This window comes from Rhea americana, unplaced genomic scaffold, assembly GCF_003343005.1.
Source record: "Rhea americana isolate MKP2758 unplaced genomic scaffold, rheAme1 scaffold_22, whole genome shotgun sequence".
In the NCBI taxonomy this organism is placed as follows: domain Eukaryota; kingdom Metazoa; phylum Chordata; class Aves; order Rheiformes; family Rheidae; genus Rhea; species Rhea americana.
In genome coordinates, this window is record NW_028186329.1 from 4701736 (window position 1) to 4723750 (window position 22015).

General features: G+C 37.5%; 1 protein-coding gene across 2 annotated transcripts in view; it reads left to right on the plus strand.

Moving 5' to 3' along the window:
- Positions 1–128: 128 nt before the first annotated feature.
- The window catches only part of TNFAIP8 (TNF alpha induced protein 8), a 64525-nt gene continuing 42638 nt past the window's right edge, over positions 129–22015 (plus strand). For both annotated transcript variants that reach the window (XM_085305397.1, XM_085305396.1), the window contains exons 1-2: positions 129–194; positions 18183–18257. Coding sequence is in view for 1 of the 2 variants with exons in the window: in XM_085305396.1 (XP_085161522.1) it covers position 18257 (1 nt within the window). In the remaining variant the exon portion in view is untranslated. The remainder of the gene's footprint in view (positions 195–18182; positions 18258–22015) is intronic.

Below are 22015 nucleotides of genomic sequence, written 5' to 3' on the forward strand. Positions count from 1 at the left end.
GTGCGCTTCGAAGCGAGGGTTTCGACGCGAGGGGAGAGAGGCGGCGACCGGGGTGAAACTCGCTCGGGAAACGCCTGGCTGCGGCAGCGCTTCTGGAGCTCGAATACAGCCCCCGCGCRCTGGGCAGCCTTCGGGTCTTTCAAAGCCTTGCAAACTTCACGGTTTAACAGCGTGTCTTGAGAAAAGCTCTTGAGGTGGGAACTGTCCAAAACTGCTTATATTGAGTTTTTTTCTTCTTATGCAATACTGCGTTTAGCTGAAAACTGTATGCCAAGTTTTTTTCTTTTTTTGAGGAAGCCTAATTGCTTATCTTCTTTTTGTTGCTCTTACCCAGACAAGGAGTCACTGTTGTACTTTCAAAAGTATTTCYGTCTGTTTTCATCCCAAAGTATTTCTGCATTCAAAACTATTTATCTGAACTCACTTAAAAACAGATTTGTAGCTTTTAAGGCAGAAGGGACAGTTACAGTAACGTACCTGAATTCTACGAAGTACYGGTCAAAGACTAACTTTTTACAGATACATGAGTTTACTTTTGAAACATTATTTGCAAAAATTGCTGCTAGTAAAGTTAGTACGTGTATTATTTACATGTTGCTAGTGAAGAAGATTTATCATAGTTCAGTGCAGGTGTTTCCCGTTGAGAAATTTGCAGTCAAACTTTGAAGATCTGTGTGCCTTCATGTGCACGTGTTGTTGACTTGACTTGAACGCGTGTGTGTGCTGGTCAAGCAGAACGCAGTCCAAGCAGCGTCGCCGTCTGTGCACGTGCTGTTCTGGGTATACRCTCCTTTGCAAATTATTTCACGTAACTGGCTACTAAAGCTATTCAGGTTATAAACTGCCCAGTCAAAAAACTGTCGGAGCAGTCTGATACACCAAACAAGAAGGCAGATTAGCTATCTATTGTACCCGGCGCTTGGATTAACAGCTGCCAGCTTCGCTTAGCAGCTCTCAATCAGAAATCTGCTCTGAAAGAGCATCGAAAGCGCGGCCTGGGGCTTGCTGCCCTTTTCGAGCAGGCYGGCCTTTGAGCTGCCGCGCACCTAAGGTCCGAGCGGGGTGCGGGTCTGGCGGGGAGCGAGCTTCGCTAGGCTGAACCTCATYGCTCGTGGGCATCGCCCTAACGCTCGCTGCAGGTTGCAGTTTTTCATTCGTAGACCTGAAGYGGGTATGGCAGGGGTGGTGCAGGTCAAATTGCAGGGTATTTAGAAAGATCAATGAGAATATTGGCACTGTGCCTAGGTGAAGTCCCCGTTCTGCCCATTTTTGCTGTTCCCGTGTTGGGAAATATGTTAGATCCATGGATGTTGTTTAAAAAYGTGGGAAAGTCATTGGCTTTTACTACACACTGTTTATAATTATTCCATTTAATGAAGTTTCATGGAAATCTGTATTTCTTTGTGGTTTAAGTTTCTTTTTATTTCTAATTTGCAATGATTAATGAGCCTTTTAGTAAGCTTTGGAGACAGTGCAACTCTGAGCTATTATAGTTTAAGGTTAGGTTGAGTGCAATCTACTCCTGAATATGCCATTTATATTGTTATTATGTATTAAAAGTACAAAAGGTAATGTTATGTATTACAGACACAAATACATGACCCAGTACCTCATGTTGTATGTACAAATTAACTTTTATGATTAAATCATTTTAAAATGCTGTTAATGGGGAAGAGAATAAAACAATCCTGAAGGGAAATAGCAGCTTAGGAGAAGGGTTTTCAATGTTCTTCACTTCTTCTTAACAGAGGTCTGCTTCCTGAAAGTTGGGAATCATCTATAATCTGCCAAATGAAACACATGAAAATTTGCTAAGTTTCTAACTAGAAGGTGATGGGGGGCAGGAGGGGAAATCCAAAATTACAGACTTTTGCAGTGGAAGGAGAACCAAGACCTTTATTTGGAAGACAAAATGTGGAACATACTTAGAAGCAGGAAGAAGGAATTAAGATATTCTAATKCATTCATTTACTTTTTAATCTGAAAGAAAACTACATGGCACATCGTCAAAATAAAAGTTATGGCACAGATCTTTGTAGGAGCACAAAATACTCATGCTTGAAATGGAAGTTGCTCGCTGTTTGCACTGATGACAGGAAGTGAATTGCTTCTGTTAAGTAGTAACTAGCATAATTTGACTAAACCTGGGTTTTAGTGTACTTTTTGACTTGATCTAACATTTTGAAAAAGTACTCTTTAAATGCTTCCTGTTAGGATAATTATTATTGCTTTATATCATTGCTGTTGATGAATGCYATCCTTGATCAACTTGTTATTTTAATATGTCAAGACAAGTCCTCRAAGTTGTACAGTAAAATGCTTGATAATCTTTGATGCAAACAATGTTTCTCTACAAATTATTTGTATACAAATAACAAAATATGGTATGTAAACTGCAGGCAGAGAGAAACTACAACATCTTTATGAGAAATTTTCTTTGAAATTGCTGATACGTACTTACTTGTATCTCTTTATAGAGATTTTTGCGTAGAATTTCTCTTCATTCTCTCATACATGAACAGTAAAAAAAAAAATTGGAAAAGTCACCAAGTGATATTTCTGGCAATCTTAAAATCTGATTTATCCACTTTAATGTCCTGGTTAATCTGAATGGTCCTTAGTATGTTTTCAGTAGGTTTTGCAGTACTAGAATGGTTCAAAGCAGCTAGATAGTACTTTCTGGATAAATTGGGGTTTATAGCTACCTTATGTCATTGAAATATAATACAAAATATTTGGACTGTGCCTTTCTTATGTCCTTCTTTTCCTCGCTCGCTCATTTTATAGTTTCTTGCCACTTCTTGTTCTTCTTCTTGTTCTTTTTTATGCGTATCATTCAAATGACTTTCTTCTTGTCTTCCCCCGCTGGTAAATCTCTTACGCTTTTTTTTATTAGACTTTGGGCATCAGGTAGTTTTGATGGACAAAACAAAATTTAACTGAGAATTAAATATACAGGAAGAATTTTCTCTCTTAAAAATGATATAAGGTACATTTGAACAAGTGTCAAGATACTTTCTTGTGATATGTATTGCAGTTTAACAAATTCTGGTCCTGTCAACTGTAGTTTGGAGGAGCTGCAGATATATGGAATATTGTGCCCCAGTAGCTGATGATTTTAATGACAAACTAACTTAGAGTTTAGGGTCRTCCCCCACCTCCCCAAGTCTCTGCCTACAGCCAGGAAGCAGCCGTGCTGTCTGTTTGCTGCATAATACAAGTTTCTGTACCGTTTTTCAGCTGAGATGTAGTGGAAAGTCTGACCATCTTTATTTGAGGTAAACTACTGACATTATAAAGAAAATGTATGTGGCTTCAAATTAGTTACAGATTTTTTTTTTCCTCTTTGCCTTCAGCATCTTCAGATCACAAGACCTGGGTAAATACTATTTCTGGTCAAGTAGAAGTTAAGATGGCATTTTGGCAGTTAAGTGATTTAGCGAGATTTCACTGGAAGTTTCTAYACTCTCTTCCCAAGTAATGCCTTCATCAAACCAGAGTTTCTTTTTCTAACTTGAATATACACTAACCACACTTCACCTTCAACCTAGAAATTTGAGTTGTGTGTTGTGAAATCGATGTGCTTATTTACAGATCAGCAGCACATGCGTGTTTCATCCACTTCAGACAGTGAATATTTCTAATATGTTTCAAGAGKGGGAAAAGTTCAGAACTGGGTTTAATTTAGAAGCTGATCATAAACACATAGTCAATAATGTATAACAGTCATCTTCCTATTTTTGATTGGTCTTCAGATGCTATTTTTTGCAATAATTATTGAAACTGTCCTTTAAAACCAAAATGTTCCTTTTGTCTGTCTTTCTCAGTGGTAATACCTGAGATTTCCACAATGATCTTGAATTTAATAAGACAGGTCTTGCTGTCCAAGGCGAATGTGAGATGGAATATCAAACAAATATATGCTTTTAAATTACATATATTAAAGCTATTGCTTAGTTTCAATTTTGGTTTTTGTTGGGAAACTCGGTTGATTAAAAAGTAAGAGTCCCAGATATTAAACATACCTTACAATGACTTCAGAGTTATCTGCCTTGCAGATTATAAAACCTTTAGCTGGTATTGGTAAAGTATTAARCTGCACACTGACAATTAAGTGTAGAAGACACCTGTTCCAAAATCTGTATTATTTCCAAGGAAATTGTATTTCCTAGTAAGTGAACTTCAGTGTTAAAAGCATGACTGGCTTAATCTAAGATCACATGTTTATTCCAAAAATAAGGTTGATTATATCTTTTTAATGTTTAGTTTTGAAGTTCAATTCCTATGGTAGAATCAACAGAATTTATAACTCTTATGACTTCGAATTAGAATGACATTTGCCATATTAAATACATGCCACACCTGTTTCACTTTATGAAATAATAAAGAGAAGAATACAGCAGCATTATTTTGAAGAAATCAGGCTGGCATGATAGTTTTTAATGACAGTTATTCAGTTACATCTTTGACTGTGAGTGATAGTTGTTAATCATCTGGAGAAGGTTTGTTTGAGCAACGGGCTGTGTTCAGGCCACATCCACTGTAGAACATTTAGCATGTTTAGTCTCCATGTCTAGAGGCAGAATGCAGTACGAGCTAGTAGAAATGGTTTGTTGTGTGAATTYTGTGTTTCCTATCTGAATCAGTAGGGTGATTTGTATTGTGTGGAGATTTCTTTTTTAAATGAGCTATCTTAAATAAATACTGACTGTTGTAACTATATTCTGCTTTGCCAGATTGCACAAGCAGTGATAAGCTTTGCCAGGCTTTGGTCACTTTGCAAGATAGAAGAGACRGTCTGTGGCCCATTATATACTGCAGTTACACTTTTTTGCTATTATTCCCTCTTAATTAGCAATGAAAATAAGCTATTACTGTTTTATCCAGTCTCTTTGTAAAGAGTTGGGTTATAGAATTCATCCGTATTATCTCTGAGTTTGATAAAAGGAAGAACATTGGAATCATGCCCAGTTTTTCTTTTCCTCAAAGAAGGGCTTTGTTATAATTTACTTAATTTTTGCTTTAATATTACAGCTTGATGGGTGCATGTCTAAACAATGTGCTGATTCTAAGGAAGAGGTCTTGAAAGAGCAGTTCAGGAAATGGAAGAACAAGCCAAACAGTTTTAAAGAAAAGTGATCAGTTTTCAGTGGCTCACAATTTCGTGTGTCTTGTTTTATTTCTTTCAGTGTCTTCATTTGATATTTGTAAGCTAACTTTCTGATAGTCGARTATTTTTGTAGAAACAATAGTTTTCCTTATTTGGTATTTTGTTTGTAAAAAAATTCCTGTTTACATACATACTTGATYTTGAACATTGAGGTTGAACATATAACTTATGAAGGGGAAAAAAACCTCTGTTACTAGTAATGGATTTTCAAGCCCTCCATCTTGTCCAATGTATGTATATGACACACACATAGCATTATTAATTTGCCTATMTTGACAGGCCTATTAAGTAATAAAGTTATAAATGGTCCTCGAAAGGAAAGAAAATGTTTTACCTATTATGGGAAAAGTGTTTAGGGAGGAGATGATAATTTTGTACAAAGCATACTCAAGAGGACTTTATCAAACAAAATTTCATGATGTTTCGATAGCTGGGAAATACAATGTCTAGCCATTCTGATTCTCTGTGAAAATTAATTTTCTTTTAGTTTATAGTTGAAATAAATTGCTTTGGACTCGGTTCTCATTATATAATGGTGCCACTTCCAGTTTGATGGGTAATCCTGAACTATCAAAAATATATTTGGATTATTTCAAATATAATATTTGCCTGAAGTAATTATTTTTTATCTACAAGTAAACCTAATGGTCTGGAAGTTAATCCAAAAAGCCTGAAAAAGTAGATTTCAGATGGTCAAAACAGTTCTGACAGAGAACTCTGCTGAGTGAATACATTATTAAGCGTTCCTGTCATAAATGTATCATTGCTGCCACTCRGTCTTTAACAAAAACAAAAATCTAACTTCCTGCTAAGTCTGGAGAAATCTTAAAACATAACTAAGTCATTGGTCYTTCTGTAATATTGTTGAGGGAGAAAGCTGCCTGTACTGTATTCTTACAGACATGGGCGTAGAAAATGTCAACCTTTATATTGGAAGTTAGCCACTAAAATAATTAGTCTGGCTTCCTAAATCTTTCACTATGTTGATGTTGTTCAGATTTGAAAACCTGTATTATTCAGCAGCTCTTTTTTAACTGTAAATGGTCCATTTTGTTGCACAGGGCTATATTCTTGTCAGCTGTGAATAGCAAAATGCTCCTGAAATACGATTTAACTTCTTATTACTATATCTGGAGTAAAKAACTACCACTTGACTTACTGAAAATATTCTAGTTTTATTTTTATATACGTAGTTCTGAAGGGAGATTTTGGTGTTTGAAGAAAGAAGAGGAAGTTGCTGTTACGTTAATTACTGTCAAGAAAGCATTATAGTTTTATAAGATGCACTCAKTTTTTTGAGCTCTCTCCAATGCCTTGTGGTTAACTAATATGCTTGATGAGGATGAAACAGCTCATCTTTATATATCCACCAAAACATCTTGTAGGTTTTGGATTATTAAGATACTGTGGCTTCAGAATGTTGTAGGAAAAATAAAAGGTGATGTTAGAAGTTACCTGTGACTTACTGAATCAACTGCTGAATGTATTACTTTCTAAATAGTGAGCATATGCAGGTGTAAAAGCAATAAGTAAGGGTCTAGATAAATAAGTGCCCTATCATTAGGAGTATTTATTAATAGATGTTTAACTCATTTCTGATACTCTGACAAACTTGCTGATGGAAGAGTATTGTGTGCTTGTTAAGTCTATTTTCTGTTGAAAATTAAGATAAGTCTTGCGGAGAAACCTTTGCCCATCTTTGTCTTGTCCCACATTCCTCCTCCTTAAGTGGGAGCACAAATCCTGTATTTTATCAGCTGGACATAAATTGACCGTGGTATTTCATGCTTCTTTACAAGGTGAAAGAAAAACAACAAAAATTGTCTCTCTCCCCCCCCCAAATGCATGCTGTCTCCAAGTTGTACTAATGCAGGACTCCAGAAATGAAACCTCTCTCAAGTAGTCTGSTCTTATTTATGGTGTTACTTGCAGTTCGCTCTGTATCATTTTTCTGGAATGATTGGAATGATTTTCTAAACAGTTATGGGTCTTAGTAGTATATGAGACTTAATTATGCTTTTTATGAGATTAAAATTAAGAAGAGAGTATCCTTCAACTTCTTGACTGATCAAAACTTTTTCTGGCTTCTGTTGCTTTTCAGTAGTTGACAACATAYTGATAAGTGGATATTTCTTGTTTAAAGATGTCATTCTAGAAACAGTTTACATAATAGTGTTATATTTTCCTGCATTTCATTCACATTAAGATCTTATCTCCTAATTTATGTGAATTCAATTGAATATTTCGAGGTACTTTACTTAATTTGTTATCGGTTAAATGTTTGCCACAGTACTTTGGTATATTAGATTAACATCTTGTTGAAGAAAACAACTCTGCAAATATACTTATTCCAGAAGCTTTTGAAAGCTTTTTAAAAATGGCGCATAAAATAGAATAATAGCAGAAACATGATTAACCTCTGAATTTTATAGAAATTTGTTTAATRTGGGCTATGTGTTATATTGGTCTGCAAATGGCCACATTGGCCAGTGATGCAGAAAGTATGCTGATGGCTGCTGAATGCTTTTGTGTACGTTTTACTAGCAGTATTTGCTGTACGAGTGATTYTGAAAAGGCAGGTAGATAGTAGTAAGTCACTTGAAAAGACAGCGTTGTTGGAAAGATGAGGCTAGCTGGGGAACGGATGAGAAGGAACATTGAATGTGAAGTCAGTGATAGGTAGCAAGATACTAGCTGTGTTTTCTTCATTTAACCCCTAAAGTTTAAGCTGTTCAAAAGCAGTCTGGGCTGTTTATACATTTCTTCTACTTCAGAAAGGCTGAGTAGGAGAGAATATTGGAAGCCTGTGTCATTATAAAAGTACCACCTGTAAAAAAGTGTATTTCTAGGTTACATCAGAAAGTGAAGAGCATTGCAATTAATGGTAAGGACGATCTGTTTCTGCAGTACTGTGCGGTTGATCTTTTATCCCTAAAAACTGGTTGTTTGCCTGTGATTTCTAATGAGATCAGTATAGATTTTTTTGTATCCTGAAGTTTTTAGATGTTTCACAATGTTTCAGCATACTGATATTGTAATGGCTTGTGTTAAAATTTAAGATTTTTAAGAAGTAAATCCCACTGAATGTGTATTTCTGGAAAGATCTTGTTTAAGAARAAGTATCCAGATCTATTTATCAAGCCAGTCCTAGGTTTCAGTCATTGTAGAACAAAATGTTTTGAAAATCTTTACTGAATGTCTGGGTCCAGCTCACAGGAAGTCAACGTTCGAGACCTATAAAATGTTTCGATAGAAGGGCCCTAAAACTGGAGTATATGCTGCTGTTATGTACACAGGAAACAGTGTCAGAAAAACAACCCTGCTTTCTCCTCAAGCACAAGAGTTTGTATGTAGGTGGTTGAGTTTAGGGAAGCAGTGTGCATCATTATAATGGACTTTGAAATTTAATTTTAAAATGGTGATAAGGCAGAATTAATATGTAGTAAGCAAACTTAAACACAACACGCACCATGTAACATCCTGTTACCTTTATAGCTATATGTAAGAAAAGCAAAACAGAAGCCCACAGCTAAAAATAGTTATGACTGCGTATTCAATTTTACCCATTTGCCTTACTTCTGTATTATTTAAAAAGCTAATGGTTTTGGCACAAGACTGAAATTTGATGTTCTATGTCTCAATAGAAACAAATACGTTGATGTAGGAGGATGACAATAAACGAGTAGGCAAAGTGATAGTTAAATAATTAGTTAAGCAAAGTAAATTCTGGAACKTGACCCAGAATGGGGAGAAAAATAAGAAATCTCAAAGAGCTTAAATTAACTTGTTGGATCCAAAAATAAAAGTTAATAGCTTCACATGTACCAGAATTTTGTCATGTAAAACTGTAACCAAAGGCATTTGACAACCGTGACAGCCAGAGAAGAGGTCTTTTTCAAAGGATCCTTTTACAAGAGAAAAGGCAGTTTAGCTATCCACCTGGATCTGCAGTATGATAGTCTGGAAAAAATACTTGACAGTAATTTTTTTTTYCTATGCTCAGGCTTTCTATGAAAAAGCAATAGAAGCAGAGAATTAAAGCTTTTCTAGATACTATTTCTGTTTTGGGTAGATATGACCTGAAAATGCTTTGGGGGATTTCCCATGGTAAGAATGTTTTGATAGCTTGTTAGTTTTAAAGCCARTAACATCAAGAAAAGTTGGCACGCCCTCTCTGTTCAAGTTCACAACTGGATCATTGCTCTTTTTTGGGGTCAATAATTTGAGCAGTACTTTAGGTGCAATAATGTATGGAGTATTTAATAGTATTCAGTATTAATAATAGTACGGAGAAGTGACAGAATCTTTTAACTTCTTGTCTGACCACCTAGTATCTCATGACTCTCTTAAACAGTGCATGTGCTCTGATTGTTGTCTACAGGGCGCAGGAACATCACGTAAAGAACTGTACAGCTATGCCATGTATCACGAGACTGTATTTATCTACCCAGAGTAAGCATCCACCTTTAGTAATGCTGCGGTAGGAAATGGGTATTTGTTTCTCCTGTATTCAGGTGGGAGACTAAGTACAAATCTTTGAAGGTTATGCTGCAAAATGGAGATGAACATTTTGTCGATTGCTGCTATATAGATGGCGCAAAGAGCAGTGACCACTGGTTCACTTCCTCAACTCAGGTATGTTCATCTGATGTTGCCTCAAGAGCTGCAGTACTATGCCTGACTAATTTGAAGGCAGTTCAGACAGTTAGAGGCAATTGATGTTGCTGCAGGGTAGTCCGCTTCAAATAACATGCCTTCTCTATGCCTTAAACAATACTGTATTCTAATTATAAATTTCAAGTTATGGAGTGCTGCCAGCTGAAAGTTACAGCCTACAAACAGAAGCCCTTTTCTTCCAGATCTAGACCCTTAGTCAGAGCTAAGGGATCATTATAATCTACTGCTGACCCTCGACCCTGTTTAATTTCACCAAAGTAAGCACAAGTAAGTACAAAGATCTGTTAGACTCTGCTGGAATTTTCAGTTAAAAAGCAAATTGCAACATTTTCAGTGCTATTTTCCATGTACAGCCACAGAGCATCTTTGACTGCTTTGACCACATCTGTATGCAAAACAGTAGAAATGTATGCTGAATGATGACAGAAGCCTCTTGGGTATATGTCAGCTTGACAGAGCTCCCAGTTTTCCAGTTGCTTCCGAATTCTGGGAATCCTGCGGTRTGTTGAGGCAGCAGCAGATCATAGTGCCAGGTATTATTTGTCCCCAGAATTATGGTCCTATATCTGAAAAATCTGTTTGAATACACAAGGGATTGAAATAGGAAATAGTTATCTGTACAAATGCAATTATTGTGCAATAGCTATTCTGTAATAGTTACAGTGTGACAGCTCATAGCAAAACCAACTCCCTATTTGGGTCCAAGACTTTAAATGAAACTTCTGGTGTAAGATTGGTTTGAGGAGTAAAAATAGCACAGTCAAGTGCTTCAAAAACATAACTTCTTAATTTCTTTTTTTTGAACTTATTTCAAGGTGTGATATTCATGCACAATTTAATCTTTAGTTAAAAGTATTCATTGACAGAATAATTCTGATACTTAAAATGGGAATCCTGAGGCCTTACACAAAGCAGAGCAGGCCATACTGCAAAAAAAGTGAGAATAATATTTGAACAGCCCAGCTTAACAGCGGTGAGGAGGTGGATGATAAATTAATGAAGGTATTCTAACATAAACTGATGAAATAAGAAAATGAAATTCAAAACCTGGGAAGAGACTTAAGGAAATAACTTGTTTGCTCTTAGTGCCCTCTTCCCCCACCCTGCAGTGTTCTGAAGGAAGTAAACTTTATAATTGGAGAGTGTAAGATCGAATTAAGTTTAGACTAATTTGTTTGTATAGCACCTTTTGTCAGAATTAACTGTTCAGAGATTCTAAAGGGCATCATAAAAAGAAACAAAAAACATTTATTCTGATTTCATTCAGCGTTAGATGTATACAGCTAACTGTTATTCTGACTAGCAAGTTGTATGGTGCCTTGTATGTGTGATCCTTCCATACGGCAGTTGTACCAAACTCTCTTTTCTTTTGCTGTTTTCTCCAGGAAGTCCCCTAATGGTGTTTTGAGTTGTGTAGAATGAAGGCAGCCCAAAATGACTCAATAGGAAATAACAGGCACAAAAGGAAAATGGGTTTGGCTTTAGTACACTGTATCTTTTATTGACAGTAGAGGTGTGTAACTGGTTCTGTGATCCAGAGTAAATAAGTGTATGGATGTTGGAGTAGTGTCCATTTTGAAGAAATATAAACTAAACTGAAAGGACTCCAGTGCAGGAAAACACTGTATGTGAAGTGCTAAACTTGTACAAAACATGAGTGAAAGAATTCAGCGCCTGTATTTGGATAAAACTCTTTCACYTTGCCAAATAGGAATATCTGATTTCTATTGTGTTCTGCATTCATTTAAATGAGAGGTCTTTAGTAGCTGATAGTATTATTGTGGGTAAAATTTTACGTAGTTTTTCTTATGTAACACACATCCATCTTTATGTGCTGGTTTAAAACATAAAACTAAATGTTCTTATGAATGGAAACTTTTCTTATAGTAGACAGCTGGTTTTAATATGTGTTTATTGAATAGATTCATTAAGTGAAAGCTGCTCTAAAAGTAGTTTTCCTCCCTGTGATTCATATCTATTCTCTTATAGTGCTTTTTGCAGAGTGCTAAATCAAGATAAATTTCTCCAAATTTCCCTATTACAACTGCGTGTACTTATACATACAGTGAATAAGTGGAGTATGCCTGAGCAATGTTCTCCTGTATTAATAATGTACAGATTTCTATAACTTTTCAGTGCTTAGGACGCCAAATTCCCTTGTGTGCACATGCCCATATTTACAGATTGTAAATTATTTCATTAATCTGTGCAGCTAAGAAGTTATAGGAGGGCAATATCTGTTACCAAAAAAAGTCTCTTCTAAGAAAATCACAAGTTACTTTGTTTTAAAATCCTTATCATTCCCTGATGTTTTCAGGAAAAGTAGAACTAATTTTATGAAAAGCATTAATGGCATTAATCCTATGGGAAACAACAAAAGCAAGAGGAAGACAGTTAGTCATTTAACTGTGGCAAWTGGCCACTTCAATGCCCTTAAGAGCGCTGGGAGGTAGTCAGAATTTTTAGAAGGATTTGGTTATAGCTGTGTTYTCCCCCCGTTTGGAATTACATACCCAGACCTGGAGTAGTAATCCTTTTCCAAAAGTACACATTCCGGCTAATTCAAAGGAAGATGAAATCTGTATGAGGCTTAATACATTTAACATTTAACTATTAAATTTCCAGGTATTATTTTTTTTAATCCCACAAATTGTAATCTGAGTTTTGATTTGTGTTATCACATAACTATTTAAAAGTTTATATTTTTTGTGGGAAAAAATCAAATCTAGACATGACTACTGGAAATATAAATAGAAAAGTATCATCTATTAAGATCATTTAAGAGGAAGAAACAGTTAATTGCAGAGCAATATGTTTTTAGATGAATTGTTTTACAATTTGTATCCCGATAATGTATTCTTGGATCAGTTCTGTGGGTTTTCAGAGGTATTACTTTGGTGCGTTTTTTTTCATTTTCTTGTTTATATGTAAAATACAGATTAAGTTGTAGAAACCCAGGCAGTTCCTTAAGTATGCTGCTCACAGGCCCAAATTTATGCTTTATAGTGTTGATAACAAGGTACCAGTTCAGTGARTGCAACTTTCTTGTCTTGTGAGAACATCTTTTTCATTTATTGGCCATGGGAAGTGAGAGCTTTCAGCCCCTTTCATACTTGCTTGCATATATAGATTAGGAACCTGTTTTTCAGAGCAAAAATTTTGCAATCCTACTGACAAGTTATTTGAATAGCCTAGGTTGAACTTCTAACAGTAATTCAGAACAGCAATTAAAGCATCTCCTTAAGCTAACTAAAATAGTTGGCATAGGATAGTTGTAAGGACACGTACTTTGTCAATGGCCGTACATTAACCATACAATAGCCAAGACATTTTACAGTGTATTTTTTTCATTTCAAATGTCTCAAGCTTTGCTGACATTACATGACGGTGAAGATGACCAGGTGCAGTGCATTCCAGGAGATGTAACTCACGTTTGCCTTTGACCAAAATTAATACATTTGTTGTAGAAGTTCTTTGCAAGCAGAATTCCCTGGTGACTGCTGTTGCTGCCTTACTGAACTTGAAGCCAGTAGCTATTAAGAAATTGCTTAATATGCATCAACTGAGGCACGTTAATACCAGCGCAAGCTTTTCCAGTCATAGACTGAGACAGACTCTTACGCTGCTGTCCTCTGCCGCTTGCAGTCAGATTATTCTCTTCCGTCAGTTTTCAATTACCAATAGTAGAAAAGAGTCACTTTTCAAGCTTGTATCCCCAAAGAATAAACTAACGTCATTTGAAGCCTATTAAAATAATGTTTTAATATAGACAGCAGTAGGAAAGTCACTGTGACTTTACTGCACACTGATGCTTTTATAGGAAGATAGGTTTCAAAGACATGTAACTTAAAGGTGATATTCATAACATCAAGCAGATGTGAATTAGAATCAAAGTAATGATGGGAAATCTTGTTAGCGTCCCTGGCTGCACAACAATTTTTTAAAAATAAAATTATGTCTCTGGATAAAGATTCCACTGCTGTTTTTCAAATAATATTGAAGACTGTCCGTTCTGATTGATAGAAAATGTTTTCTAATGTTTTACCACTAATTGCCTTGGGATGTGTGCTAAGTTATTTTTTGCTAATGTTTATACAGTTGGCCTGCAGTCAGCTGACACGTCCACATTTTTTGCTTTTAATCATTAAGATACCTTTGCAATGGAATAATTGGAAAAATCCAAAGAAATTACAGGTTTAATATCTAAAACCTGTGTAAACCTTGAAAAACAAAAATAATTCAAGAAAAAATTTGAACACAAATTTCTTTGCATATTCACAACTTTTAAATAAATTTGTTTCTGCATGTTTATTTTTTTTAACAAGTGAAAGAGCAAAGAAATTGAACCACTGTCTACTGAATCTCCTATTAACTTGGCCTCTGGGACACCTCTTGCCCATAATTATTTTTCAGTAGATAAGATTTGTAAGAGATTTCTTATTTTGCCCTGATCCTGTATAAATAAGTATCAATTTTGTTAGGTTGGTGATGGCTATGATTTAAGATGTATTTTGGAGAAGCTTACCTTCTGAATCATCAATTCTTGCTTCCTAYTATAGCAGACAACTGTGTCTCATACTCTGATAAAACCTTATTTTAATTCCATTTAAGTTTTTGTACCTTCTGCATCTGGTGGAAAATTGGTCTGGTAATTGACACTTCTAATGTTTAAAGTTTTATTTGTTTGTTTTTGCGGCCAGTCTGTTCTCACTTGTTTTCATATCAGCGTTGCCTGTGAGCTGAAAAAATTCTTTCCGTTCAACCCTTGAATGTATTTATAGACTGATGTGTGATTGACTATAATGAAACCATTGCACAGCCTGCCTGTTAAAAGAGTAAATATGCCAAACTCTTTGGCCTTCCCTCACAGGCTAGACACTCCTTCCCCTTSATTATTGCACTCTTCCTTTGTACCACCTCTGGTTTGAATTCATAGAATCAGTAAGGTTTGAAGGGACCTCTGGAGATCATCTAGTCCAACCTCCCTGCTCAGCAGGGTCACCTAGAGCATGTTAGACAGGGTTGCATCCAGGCAGGCCTTGAAGATCTCCAGAGAAGGAGACTCCACAACCTCTCTGGGCAACCTGTTCCAGKGCTCCGTCACTCTCACAGGGAAGAAATCCCCCCTCACGGTCAGGCGGAACTTCCTGTGCTTCAGATTCTGCCCGTTGCCTCTTGTCCTGTCACATGGGACAACTGAAAAGAGTTTGTCCTTGTCCCCTTGACACCCTCCCTTCAGGTACTTATAGACATTGATAAGATCCCCCCTCAGTCTTCTCTTCCSCAGGCTAAAGAGGCCCAGCTCTCGCAGCCGTTCCTCACGGGGCAGATGCTCCAGCCTTCTGATCATCTTCGTAGCCCTATACTGGACTCTCTCCAGTAGCTCCATGTCTCTCTTGGACTGAGGAGCCCAGAACTGGACACAGTGCTCGAGATGCAGCCTCCCCAGGGCTGAGTAGAGGGGCAGGATCACCTCCCTCGACCTGCTGGCCACACTCTTCCTAATGCACCCCAGGAGGCCATTGGCCTTCTTGGCCACAAGGGCACGTTGCTGGCTCATGGTCAACCTGTCATCCASCAGCACTCCCAGGTCCTTCTCTACAGAGCTGCTCTCCAGCAGGTCAGCCCCCAGCTTGTACTAGTAGRTGGAGTTATTCCTCCCTAGGTGCAGGACTCTGCACCTGCCCTTGTTGAACCTGAAGAGRTTCCTCTCCGCCCARCTCTCYRGCCTGGCCAGGTCTCTCTGAATGGCAGCACTGCCAGGTGTATCAGCCACTCCTCCCAGCTTGGTAGCATCAGCAGACTTGGTGAGGAGGCACTCTGTCCCCTCATCCAGGTCATTGATGAAGAAGTTGAACAGGATGGGACCCAGTACTGAGCCCTGGGGGACGCCACTAGCCACAGGCCTCCCACTGGACTCAATCCACCTCACTGTCCACTCGTCTAACCCACACTTCCWGAGCCTGCCTAGGAGGATGTTACGGGAGACAGTGTCAAAARCCTTGCTGAAGTCAAGGTGCACAACGTCCACTGCTCTSCCCTCATCTACSCAGCCAGTCATGCCACCATAGAAGGCTCTCAGGTTGGTTAAGCAGGATTTCCCCTTGGTGAATCCATGCTGGCTACTCCTGATCACCTTCTTTTCCTCCATATGTCTGGAGATGACATCCAGAATGAGCTGTTCGTTCACCTTTCCAGGGATGGAGGTGAAGCTGATGGGCCTATAGTTGCTTGGGTCCTCCTCCTTGTGCTTCTTGAAGACTGGAGTAACATTGGCTTTCTTCCAGTCCTCAGGCACCTCTCCCRTTCACCAGGACCTTTCAAAGATGACAGAGAGCAGCCTGGCAACAACATCCGCCAGTTCCCTCAGTACCATGGGTGCATCCCATCCAGGCCCATGGATTTGTGGATGTCTGGGCTGCCCAGAAGGTCTCTAATCCTTTCCTCCTCAACCAATGGAAAGTCTTCCCTTCTCTGGACTTTCTCCCTCACGTCCAGGCTGCAGGATTCCTGGGGGCTGCCCTTAGCAGTGAAGACGGAAGCAAAGGCGGCATTCAGTAATTCTGCCTTCTCTGTATCCCTTGTCACCAGGGCCCCTGCCCCATTCAGYRGCAGGCCCACATTTTCCCTAGTCCTCCTCTTGCTGGTGATGTATTTGAAGAATTCTGCTCCTTTGAGCAGGAGTAACTGGACTTCTAGTTAGTATAGATACATATTTTTATGTATATACCTACATGTTAGAAATGATGTTTTATCTCTGCTGGAATTCATTCTATGATATTTTGCCCTCTTCTTACTGGAGGAAAACTGCTGGGCTCCTAAACTAAGTTCTTTGAGGTGCAGCAGACATAGGCTTGCTTTGGCCTTATCAGGGATGTAGTGCCTCTGGAGCTGTCTTTGCTTTGCGGTAGCATTCTTGATGCAGTGGGGAAAACTAACCAGCAACAATTAGGGTCCTCCAGCTGTGTGACAGTGAGATTGTTACATTCAATATTAACAAACATATGGGAAAACATATTTTTCCTGCTTCTCTGTTGAAGCTTCTCTGGGCAGTATGTGTTGTGATATAGCAGGTACTCTTGGGCTCAAGGAGATACAGAAGTAATGATTGTACTGGGTGAATTCAGAGCAGGTGCGTGTTTAAGGCTGTGAAGTCTGCAGCATGGTTGGCCTCTTTACTGTCTGCACATAGCAAATGCTACAGACCACTTAATTAGAGAAGATTGACGGGGGTCATCATCTTGAGCTAATAGAAGGGTAGTGGGAGATCTTTGGGCATGTGAAATGAACCTTCAGTGGTTGCAGTGTTTGTTCTGAATGAGTGCTGTCAAGGTAGCTGCGAGGACAGAGATGGCTTGAGAATGAAGGTCCAATTGAATAAAGTTAATATGCAGTCAGCAGGACAGAGGCTCAGTTACATTMAGTAATAGTGAAAAGTACTTCAAAATGTAATAAAAATGTACCTTGTACCATTTCAAGTATCAGTCAGTGTCAAAAATAGTGAAGATTTTGAGCTAGTCATTTTTTTTTTAGGAGCTCTGATGAACAGAACAGTGGCCAAGGAGAGGGTATGTGAACCTGTAGAGGCAAATGGGCTGTGCTGTGGTGAGGCAGGACTGCTTTGGTGGGACCCYAGGCAACTGGAGATTGCGATCCTGCAGCCAGAGCCCAGCCTGTGAGCCTTGCCCAGCTTGCCAGGAAAACTCACTGCTGTGGATTTGAAGCCTAAAATGCAAAGGGATGTTGRGTCAGTCAGCAGTGTTAACAAGGCAGGTGTAATGCAGTGACATCCAAACTAGGGACACTGTCGTGGCAAGGAGGAATTTGGGGTTTGAGATTATCAAAATGCTGTCAGGTTTGGGTGCAGGCTGAGCAGGTACTGAGAAATACAGTATACCTAGGAAAAAGCTGTTGAGGAGAGAGATATCCCTTACTGACCAAGCACCTGTAATGTCTGAATGAATGAAATGGCAATCTAAGTTAAAAAATAGACTATCCAAGCACAATGGTTTTGGAGAAGTGTAGTGAATTAATGCTATTCCACATACAGGGTTTCTGTATAATCAAACAGTGAATGATTTGGCATGACAGATAAAGATAYAGTGATGGACTGGTAGCTATAGTCAAGGGCTGAATAGCCAAAGGAAATCTTGTGATGTGAGCTGATAAAATTTCAGCCTTGGGACAGAAAGTAGAGATCAGTGGAATCGGATTTTGGGGACCTAAAGAAGGTACTCTGAACACCCACTGTGTATGCCTTTTATGGATTTTCATAGAAAAGTTAAAGTTGTTTATTGTTTAATCATATACCAAATGTCTCTGTTATTCTTTGCAGATATGAGCCTGTGGCACAAGATCTTTTCCTGTTGTTTCCAGTTGATACCCTCTGTTTACTGAAGGATTCAAACAAGTAAGCACTAATTTCACACACATCTTTGGTTGCCAAAGATTTCATTCAGTCCTGCTCCCATGCTGATGTTACCTTCTTCCTTATGTCAGCAGAAACATTCATGCTCATCAGACTAAGGGGCTTGATCAGGAGATGGGTTAGTCTTTTGTTTCTTTTTCAGCTAATTTATTTTTTATGGAGATCAATTCTCCTGTCCAGTGCATCATACAGCTAAATAAAATCCTCACAGTATCACAGGGTGCACTCAGGCTGGGGTGGGAGGAGGAGACAGAGTTGTAGCATGTCTGAGGGCAGGTAAGGGTGCAGCTGCCTCATTTGGAGGCAGTGCTTAAAGTATGCATACAAACAACTCGGTCTGACTTTGCACTTAGGAATAAACATATGGATCCCATTTCACTAAAATTAGTTCCGCTCAGATCTGTCCACTTTTTCCGGTATGATTTGTCTTCCTTGTTAAGGATGCCTCTTGATTTCATGGGAGGCATCACACAAACTCTTGCATCCTTTTGTGCTAAGGATAATAGCTGGAGTGTTGGTTGAATATGTTGCAAGATTTAGCCTTACCTAAACTCTAGAAGTAGCGTTCTTTTAATCTGATATTTACCCTTCGTGTTAGCATTTCTCGTTTAGTAAGTCCATAGCCCAGCAATGCGCTGATTGTCATCTAACATTCACTGATAGCATTCTGTGTAAGTCTGGATTGATGAAGTCTACTAGACTTCTAGAAAATTACTTCATTGGAGAAGGAGATTTGATTATTTTCACGTGACCTACTTCTGAGATAATCATTTCTGAATTATATTTCAGTTTCATTAACCTCACTATCTTTGGGCATTCTCAAGAAGTCTTCCATAACTTTGAATGCTAGCATAAACTAATAGACTTGTAATTGCTCAGGTCTCTATCCTTTTTCTCCCCCTCTCTCGCTCCTCTCTTCTTTGCTGTTCTCATGTTTTCCTAACTTAACAGATGTATTTTATTTAGCCTTCCATAAACAAAATTATAATAAACATCTGTTTGCAAGAATTTTTCAGGAAATGTTGTAGACTATTTGGGTTCTGAAATAGTCTTAGGAAAGGTCCTGTTTAATTTTCTTTAACTCATATTTTAAAATGTGAGGATATTTTTTTTGAGCATTGAGTATTTGAATACAGCTTGCCTTTATTTCTTAAATGTAAACTTGCCTATCAGAAAAAAGCTGCCCTTGAGTAATACTCATGATCCATAAAGTGCATGCTGTGCTGCTGTAGTATTTGTCTTTTATTAGTACAACTTGCCACAGTAAAGTGACTGATTTACAGTGGAATGCAGGGCATTTGATCTAGGAATGTCTAAATAATCTAGTAGTAGAGTAGACGTAGGGGTAGCAGAGGGTGCTAGATGCTGAGATTTCCTCATTAATGTTAGCCTTTCTTTGGCTGTCCTGTACTTCAGTTTTTGTAGCATACTCTTATGACTACCTACGGTGTCCAGGAGAGTGAGCAATGGCAGAGTTGTGTTGCAGCATACATATGAGAAGGGCCAAAATAGCATCTGTAGTTCAGACATGTTAATTCTACAGGAATATATTGTTTTAGACAAGCACTTTGATGTATAATCATTGCAAAAAATAAAGCTTTAGCTGACAAACATATRTATGCCAAAATATTCTTATGTTTATACTAGTAATGGTGCAGATGTTTTAAAATAGGCTTTTTTTAGCAGTTGCTTAAATGTTTGTTTCTTTTGTTTTAGTTATTTCTTCTTTGTACAGCTTTGCCTTGCAAGTGACAAGTCAGTGCACATAAAGGGACGCACTGGGATTTTTAAATATTTTAAATGTTAAAAATGAATAAAAAAAACTTGTTCCTGATCTTCAATCTCTTTTTCAAAATATATGAAAAAGTTAAAATGGTATCAGTCCTCAAACTGGATAGGCAATTTCTGAGTTATTTGCTGCAGTTCTTATTTCTCGCTTCTCTGAAAGCCGTAATACCAAAGGTCACTTAAAAATATCATCAGCTGTGACAGAGATACTTGAATAAATCAAGACAATACATGGAAGCCAAGATGCTGTGACTTGCTTCCTTGTTACAGTTGTGTTTTATTATCTGCTGAACCAGAGTGCTTAAGGCTTGGTAGACACACATGTCCAGTTTTATTGCTTAAGATTTTCTCTGATTCCTTTAAGAGATAGATGAAGCTGCAGAAATCACAGTAAAGAGCATATTCTTTAGGGATTTGTAAAATGTCTTTCTTGAGCAAGCTGAGTTACTTATTGATGAAAGGGTTTTTTTTGTTTGTTTGTTTGTTTTTTAAAAAAGGACATTTTCTCTGAGAAAAAAAGTCAGGATCATCTTCAAAACTCTGTAGTACACTTCAGATGAAATCTAGCTTAGATCATATACTGTGTGCTTCTTTGCTCACACAGTTTTAGATAGTAGTGAATATCTGTAATCAAACATCAATGGTTTCAGATCACTTGATATCTTTGAAYGGAAGACAAACTAGAGATTATCTAATATAGTTAGTGGAATATAGAACAAGAGGTAGGAATGATGTGCATATTTTTTTCATGCTGCTATTTGGCAGTTCAATTCTGCCAATTCCCTCATGTATCACTGCTCAAGTAGAAACAAAAAAAAAAAAAAGCCATAACAGAAATTGTTTTGGGTAATAAAACATTCTGTATTTTTGAGGGCTTTTACTGTGGGTTTATTCTTCTTAATTTGTAAGAAGAATTATTTGTTAGCACACAGTATTGTACTAACCGAGTTTTTACCGTCTTTACATAAACTTAAGGGTTTTTTGACAAACCTGATCTCCTCTGCCCCAAACTCRCTTAGTAAATATAATATAGAAAACAAATGTTCTAGAGAGACGGTAGGTGCTGAAAAGTATTTGTGATCTCATTTGAGTTAAATTTGGTTTACAAAGCAAAGCCCCTAGAAGCTGATCCAGAGCACAAATTCATAGCAGCTGAAATGCATAGTAGTGACAGTAATAAAATAAGTACCTAGTAATGAAACTTTAAGATCTTTCCTTGTGTTCATTCACCTGCAGCTCAGCAAGTATGATAAATCTTAATAGGTTTATTAAGTCACTAAGTTTCTCCTGAAAAATCCAAATATTCTACAAAGTCCTGATAAAGACAGCACCTAAGACAAGCATTTTAATTTTAATTCCCAAAGAAGACTCCTCTACAGTTTATTGTCAATTATCTTTTCATTCCCCATGAACTCAAACCTCCCTTCTGAAGACTCGTTAAATTAAAACAATGGAAGCTGTGATGAATAGAACATCTGAAGTGTCTTTCTGCCAATTAGACTTTCCAATTTTTTGCTCATTAGTTTATGGTTCTTGAGAAAAAATTCTGGAAATGTAAATAGAAGTTAGCATTCTTTTTCCTAAATTAGCAAGAAGCTTAGCTTCTTTTTGTGTTTTGAATTTTTTTTCAAAACATGTAGTACATTCCCAGTCTATTAAATTTATTGCTGTTTCTATGGATAAGCTTTCTGACATCCTGTTCTACTAAGAGCTTGAACTGCTTATTTTTCATTATATGATATGCTACATTGCTTTGTATACAGCAGCAAATAAACGTCTGTTAAAATCAAAACCAGAAGTAATTATTTTCAGTTAATCACAAAGTCTGCATGCAAACCAAATCAAAACCAACTTTAGTTTGAAAACCTGTGTGGTTGTGGGATTTGTGGATACCAAATTAAGGTAACTTTGTTGTAGTTAAATGTATATATATAATATGTTTATGTCTTAAA